Genomic DNA, 6,977 nt, shown 5'->3' with positions numbered 1-6,977 from the left:
GGTTTGGGTTTTCTGTCCTTGTGGCTGCTGAAGGGGCCCTAGGTGAAGGCTGCAGCCACATCGGGGCAGACGGAAAGATGCCAGGACTAGGCCTCACAGAAGTGATGTTGAATCAGTTCTTCAAAGGTGGGGACTCTGGCAGGTGACGTGGTAACAGGGTTTCGGAGGGACCGGTACAGATACACAGGCACAGGGCCATGCATTTGTTCCAGAAGGTATATTTAGGTGGTACTGGAGCATGGAGCAGGAAGCAGAGCAGTGTGACATGAGGCCAGAAAGGTGGGCGGGAACGGCCTCCAGGGGCTGCAGATGAGGCTGAGGGGCTGGGACCAGGTCCTGGAGTGGGGTCTGGGACCCTTCTGGGGCTGTGGGGAAGAGGTTGGGGTCCAGGAGGAGGCTGGCAATGAGCTGGCTGGAAGCCAGAGGCTCAGGAAGGCCTGGGCTCCTGGTATCATGGTTCGCCGGCTACACTGAGGATCCCCTACCTCTGGCACCCAGCTGTAGAGGGGACGCTGTCTTAGAGGTATCACTGGTCCCACAAAAGGTAGGGGAAGGTCTCGAGGGACCACCCCATGCCCCTGTTAATCAGAAGCTTGGCCCGGAGCAGCAGGCAGGACTCCAGTAGCTGTGTGCATACAGGGTGCCAGGGCCACCTAGGAACGCAGGCTCAGAGCAGACCCTCTTGGGACAGATGAGAAGGGGAGGGTGCTTCCCTAAGTTAAGCTGATCACAGAGCACCTACTGGACACGAGAGAAGGCAGGCCCCTCAGAGGACAGAAGGGAAGGACCACAGACTCAGAGGCTGTGAAAGTGGAGACAGGTGGACCCGGGGCAGCAGCAATGTGTGAAATGCCAGCCCGCGCCGCCCCCCTGAGCAGGCCCACACGGTGCCAGCCCCCACAGAAGCTGACTGTGTCACTTCATCCAGCGCCATCAGCCGCCTTGGAGCATCAGGAGTCCAGAGGGCTGGGGTCCGGAGGCTCACAGATGCTGGGAATCTGGCTGGGGCACCTCAGCCTCAGGGGGCTGCTCAGGAAGTTTCTTTTCCGAAGTGTCCACCTCCTTCTGGTCACCAGCTGGAGCTGGGACGGGTGCATCATCTGGAAATGGAGGGAGGGAATGGTGGCACAGGACATCCCAACTCCGCCTCCCCCAGGCTCCTGGAGGCCCAGCCCCTCCTCCCTCACATCCATGGGTCCCAGCCCCCAGCCTCTCCTCCCTCAGACCCAGGAGTCCAGGTCCCAGGCCCTCTTCCCTCAGATCTGGGAGTCCAGGCCCCAGCCCCTCCAACCTCAGACCCCAGAATTATAGCCCTGTAGCCCCTCCTCCCCGGGCCAGGGCCGCACCTGTGTCTGGGTGGAACTTGAGCCTCCCCTTGGGGTCTGCAGCCGGGGCCTGGTGGCCTTGCTGCTGCTGCTGCTGCTGCTGCTGTTTCCGCTGCTCCATGTGCAGTACGGCCTGCAGGAGGTGGGGGTCGCACAGACAAGAGGGTGTGATGTTGGCATTGCAAGTGCTCGGGCTTCAGCCCCCAAACTGAGACTTCACAGCCACCTGCTACGTGGTCACTGGCCAATCCCTTCCCCATGGGCCTCAGTTTTTCTTTCATTGACAGTCGGGCTTAGTGATAGTCAAGGATCTAGTTCTCCCTCCCGTCACGGCATGGGTCCTGCGGTGGGACAGGGAAGCCCTCGCCCAGCCCTGGCTCAGTCTGCCCTTCCTCCGCTCCTGGGCCTTTCCCTCGTCACTTACAGCCTTACTGCCCTTATCTAACATGGCAGCCACAGAGCTGTCAGAGAAGGAAAGCATCTGCCCTTACTCAGTATGGGGGCAAACACTTGAGACTCCCCCAGTGATTAACATGGTGGCCACAAGCCTTCCCAGCTTCTAGACACCCGTGGGGACATGGACAAGGGTAGCCAGAGGCTCAGCAGATGGAAATGGAAGCAGTTTCCCCTGCTGTCACCTGCTGCAGCTCTCTCTTCTGAGCTTCCAGGCGGCCCTGGGACCGCCCTAGAGCCTCTGTCTCCTGGCTGAGGCGCTGGGCCTTGGCGTTCAGCTCTGCCTCCCGAGCAGCCAGCTCCTCCTCGAAACGCCGCAGCTCCTCCTCGGTGTACGCAGGGTGCATCTCCACCGTCTGCAGGGTGGGCACAGGGACCATCAGGGCACAGGTCCAACCTCGGCCACTCACACTGGAGAGGACTATACCAATGTGGGTGGTGTAGAGGAGGCTGGGAGGCTAGGGCCGAGCGCGTGGGCAGAGAGGCCCAAGTGGGAGGTGGGAGTGGAATACAGACGAAGAGGCAAGGCCAGGTACTGTGGCTCACCCCTGTAATCCCAGGACTTTGGGAGGCCAAGGTGGGAAGGATCGCTTGAGGCCAGGAGTTCAAGGCCAGCCTGGGCAACAGAGCGAGACCCTGTCTCTACAGAAAATTAGCTGGGCATCTTGAAAATATATATATAAATAAATAAATAAAAGAGAGACCTAGATTAGCTGGGACTGAGCCCAGGAATTCAAGGCTGCAGTGAACTATGATTACTCTACTACACTCCAGCCTGGGTGACAGAGGAGACCCTGTCTCAAAAAATATAAATAAATCAAGAAGTAAATAAATAAAAAGAATGACTGCCGGGCGCGGTGGCTCAAGCCTGTAATCCCAGCACTTTGGGAGGCCGAGGCGGGTGGATCATGAGGTCAAGAGATCGAGACCATCCTGGTCAACATGGTGAAACCCCGTCTCTACTAAAAATACAAAAAATTAGCTGGGCATGGTGGCACGTGCCTGTAATCCCAGCTACTCAGGAGGCTGAGGCAGGAGAATTGCCTGAACCCAGGAGGCGGAGGTTGCGGTAAGCCGAGATCGCGCCATTGCACTCCAGCCTGGGTAACAAGAGCGAAACTCCGTCTCAAAAAAAAAAAAAAAAGAATGACTCAGATAAGCTGGGCATGCTGGCATGTGCCTGTAGTCCCAGCTAATAGGGAGGCTCAGGCATGAGAGTCACTTGAGGATAGGACTTTGAGGCTGTCATGGGCCATGATTACACCCCTGCACTCCAGCCTGGGTAGTCCCAGCACTTTGAGAGGCTGAGGCAGGTGGACAGCTTGAGTCCAGAAGTTTGAGAGCAGCCTGGCCAACATGGCAAAACCCTGTCTCTACCAAAAAATACAAAAATTAGCTGGGCGTGGTGACACACACCTGTAATCCCAGCACTTTGGGAGGCTGAGGCAGAAGGATCAGCTGAGGTCAGGAGTTCGAGACCAGCCTGGCCAACATGGCGAAACCCCATCTCTAAAAAAAATACAAAAATTAGCTGGATGTGGTGGCACACGCCTGTAATCCCAGCTACTCAGGAAGCTGAGGTGGGAGGATCGCTTGAATCCAGGAGGTGGAGGTTGGAGTAAGCTAAGATCGTACCACTGAGCTCCAGCCTACAAGACAGAGCAAGACCCCGTCTCAAAAAAAAAAAAAAAAAAAAAAAGAAAGAAAAAGAAAAGAAAGAAAGAAAAAAAAAAAAAAAGAGAAAAGAAAAGAAACAACAAAGACCCAGAGAGGGGGACACAGTGACCCAGGAGACTGGCCGGAGACCCAGAGAGAAAGAGAAGGGGCCTGAGACTCTGAAAGAAAGGTCGTGGCTAGAGGTTCAGGACCCCGAGTATCCCCAGGTCCTCACCTCCCAGCCCTCCCCGGTGTCCCCAAACTCCTTCCTCTGAGTGGATGCAAGGAACTCCTCCAGGGTCACGAGGCGGTCCTGGTTGGTGTCCACCTGGGGAGCCAGATAAGGGTGAGTGACAGAGCTGCGGCCCAGTCTTCTCCCCCACCTGGCACCCCTTCTCACATTCTTCATCACGTGCTCCCGCATGCGCAGTCGCTCCTCCTCCATCTCCCGCATGTCGTCCTCCTCATTCTTTGGGTCGTACACCTTCTCCAGCTGCAGGGGCAAGTGAGAGGCAGCCGGCATTGAGTGGTCCCAGGCGAGTTCATTCCCAGGCTACCCCTTCCTCCTCAGACTCACAACCCGACAACTTCAACTCCCAGCAGTCCTTTGGGCACGCCAACATTTCTGGAAGCCATTTTTGCCCCAGGGGCTGATGGGAGTTGTAGTTTTCACTGAGCTCTCATCCGGGGGGATTTAAAGGGATGGCTAAGAAGCAGCAAGTGGCTCGTCTGGGTGTGCATCCGTCTAGGTGCCCGAGGCTTCTAAGATGCTCACCTCCTTGGTGAAGAGGGCCTCCAATTCCTGCTCATCCAGGACACCATCGCTGTTGATATCTGAAGGGAAGGAGATAGCAAGGTATCGGGGGACCGAGGACGAGGCGCATCAGGTCCCAGGTGAAGAAATTTTCGGCCGAGGTGGAGTCTGTTATCAGAGGACAGGTAACTACGGGTCTCCCGCAGTGGAACGGTAGCCCTCAGGCTTTCCCACCCCACTAGGCCCGTTGCTAGGGCCACTGCCTAGCAAGCAGGGTGCTGAGAATGGAACAGATGAGGGGTGGGATTTGTAGAAACATGCTTGGGTCACTGTCATGCAGGATTCTCTGGCCCTGGCATCCAGTGTTCTGGGCACAGAGTCAGCTCCAAGGTTATCAGGGACCTCTGGCTCCCAGAAAACCAGGCCAGTGCCAACTCCAAGCGCCAGGGGAGCCTCTGCTGCCAATACACCACTCACAGCTGCAGGGCTCCAGGCTGAGTCGGCCACACTCACTGTCCTCACCACTGGCCCTCCTCCTTCTTCGGCTCCCTCAGATGAACACAACCTGCTCCTGTGGAGGAGGCTGGGAACCCTGATCTTGCAAATCCAGTGGATAATTTTCCACCTACACCTGACTTGACTTTCTGCCCTTGGCTTACAGAACATGATTGTCTTCTCTGGCTGCCCCTTTGTCTCCTTGTCCGGCTCCATCCTCTTCCTGACTTCGACATGCTAGTGTGGTGTAGGGCTCAGGCCTGGGGAACCGTTCTCTGTCTAAACTCTGGATCTGCGCTGTCCAACACGGTAGCCACTAGCCACATGGACTGTTTACATTCAAATTAAGAATAAAGAATATGGCCTAATGCGGTGGCTCATGCCTATAATCCCACCACTTTGGGAGGCTGAGCTGGATGGATCACCTGAGGTTGGGAGTTCAAGACCAGCCTGACCAACATGGAGAAACTCTGTGTCTACTAAAAATACAAAAAATTAGCCATGTGTGGTGCCACAGGCCTGTAATCCCAGCTACTGGGAAGGCTGTGGCAGGAGAACTGCTGGAACCCGGGAGGTGGAGGTTGCAGTGAGCCAAGACCACAACATTGCACTCTAGCCTGGGCAACAAGAGCTAAACTCCATGTCGAAGAAAAAAAAAAAAGAATAAAGAAAATGTAGGGGCTGGGCTTAGTGGCTCACGCCTGTAATCCCAGTCTTGCTCTGTCGCCCAGGCTGAAGTGCAGTAATGTGATCCTGGCTCACTGCAACCTCTGCCTCCAGGGTTCAGCCGATTCTCCTGCCTCAGCCTCCCAAGTAGCTGGGAGTATAGGTGGGCGCCACCACACTTGGCTAATTTTTGTATTTTTATTTACTTTATTTTGTATCTTTAATAGAGATGGGGTTTCGCCATGTTGGCCAGGCTGGTCTCCAATCCTTGGCCTCAGGTGACCCACCCGCCTCGACCTCCCAAAGTGCTGAGATTATACGCGTGAGCCACCGCATCCGGTCTAGAACCTTCACTAATTCTGAGATGTACCTTTTTCTATTTTATCACCCCTGAAATAGGGATGCATCTTTATTTTTATTTATTTATTTATTTATTTTTGAGACGGAGTTTTGCTCTTGTTGCCCAGGCTGGAGTACAATGGCACGATCTCGGCTCACTGAAATCTCCACCTCCCGGGTTCAAGCGATTCTCCTGCCTCAGCTTCCCGAGTAGCTGGGATGACAGGCGACTGCCACCACACCCAGCTAATTTTTCTACTTTTAGTAGAGACGGAGCTTCCCCATGTTGGCCAGGCTGGTCTTGAACTCCTGACCTCAGGTGATCCACCCGCCTTCCAAAGTGCTGGGATTCTAGGTGTGAGCCATCGCACCCAGCGTCTCTCTCTCTCTTTTTTTAATAGAGACTGGGTTTCACTTTGTTGTCCAGGCTGGTCTTGAACTCCTGGGCTCACACAATGTTCCGCCTTGGCCTCCCAAAGTGCTGAGATGACAGGTGTGAGCCACTGCACCCAGCCCCGGATGCATCTTATTTTCAATGGTACATTAGTTCAATTGGCAGCTTCTGTAAAGTGCTAGCACCTCTCATGCTCTACAGTCTCTTGGAGTTAGTACAGTATGGTATGATCTGTGTGCCTGATCACTTGCCCTGAGGGGAGGTACTTTCTTTTATTGACAGTTGTATCCACAAGGTCTTCAGAAAGCTTGGTCCTTAGAGAGAGCTTAGTGAAGATTTACTGAATGAATGAGTTAGGCCTTGTTAAGCTCTTCTGACAGGCTGCAGATTCTGGGACAGGGTGCTGGGCATACCTGAGGGGTCTTGGCAGACCCAGGTCACGTTTCCAGACTGAGGGATGTGTGCCTTTGATCCACCATAGAGAAAGGGCTTTCTGCTGGGCATGGTGGCTCACGCCTGTGATCCCAGCACTTTGGGAGGCCAAGTCGGGCAGATCACATGAGGTTGGGAGTTTTAGATGAGCCTGGCCAACATGGTGAAAACCCACCTCTACTAAAAATACAAAAATTAGCCAGGCATGGTGGTGCATGCCTGTAATCCCAGTTACTCGGGAGGCTGAGGCAGGAGAATCATTTGATCCAGGGAGGTGGAGGGTAGGGGTTGCAGTGAGCCAAGGTCACACCACTACACTCCAGCCTGGGCAACAGAGCAAGACTATCAAAAAATAAAAAGAAGGCTGGGTGCAGTGGCTCACACCTGTAATCCCAGCACTTTGGGAGGCTAAGGCAGGCGGATCATTTGAGGGCAAGAGATCAAGACCAGCCTGGCCAACATG

At 54.8% G+C, this 6,977-nt stretch overlaps 1 protein-coding gene across 3 annotated transcripts in view; it reads right to left on the bottom strand.

Moving 5' to 3' along the window:
- Positions 1–198: 198 nt before the first annotated feature.
- Positions 199–6,977, bottom strand: part of NUCB1 (nucleobindin 1) — a 27,371-nt gene continuing 20,592 nt past the window's right edge. For 2 of the 3 annotated variants that reach the window (XM_017500503.2, XM_037728478.1), the window contains exons 8-12: positions 4,210–4,268; positions 3,670–3,927; positions 1,964–2,134; positions 1,347–1,458; positions 199–1,100 (exon numbers count right to left, since the gene is read on the bottom strand). In XM_017500503.2, coding sequence (XP_017355992.1) covers positions 982–1,100; positions 1,347–1,458; positions 1,964–2,134; positions 3,670–3,927; positions 4,210–4,268 — 719 coding nt within the window. In that variant the 3' untranslated portion in view covers positions 199–981. The remainder of the gene's footprint in view (positions 1,101–1,346; positions 1,459–1,963; positions 2,135–3,669; positions 3,928–4,209; positions 4,269–6,977) is intronic. The other variant, XM_017500504.2, reaches the window with a different exon arrangement.

This window comes from Cebus imitator, unplaced genomic scaffold, assembly GCF_001604975.1.
Source record: "Cebus imitator isolate Cc_AM_T3 unplaced genomic scaffold, Cebus_imitator-1.0 Scaffold266, whole genome shotgun sequence".
NCBI lineage: Eukaryota > Metazoa > Chordata > Mammalia > Primates > Cebidae > Cebus > Cebus imitator.
The sequence above is the reverse complement of the archived record's forward strand: the minus strand, read 5'-3'. Positions and strand labels throughout refer to the sequence as shown.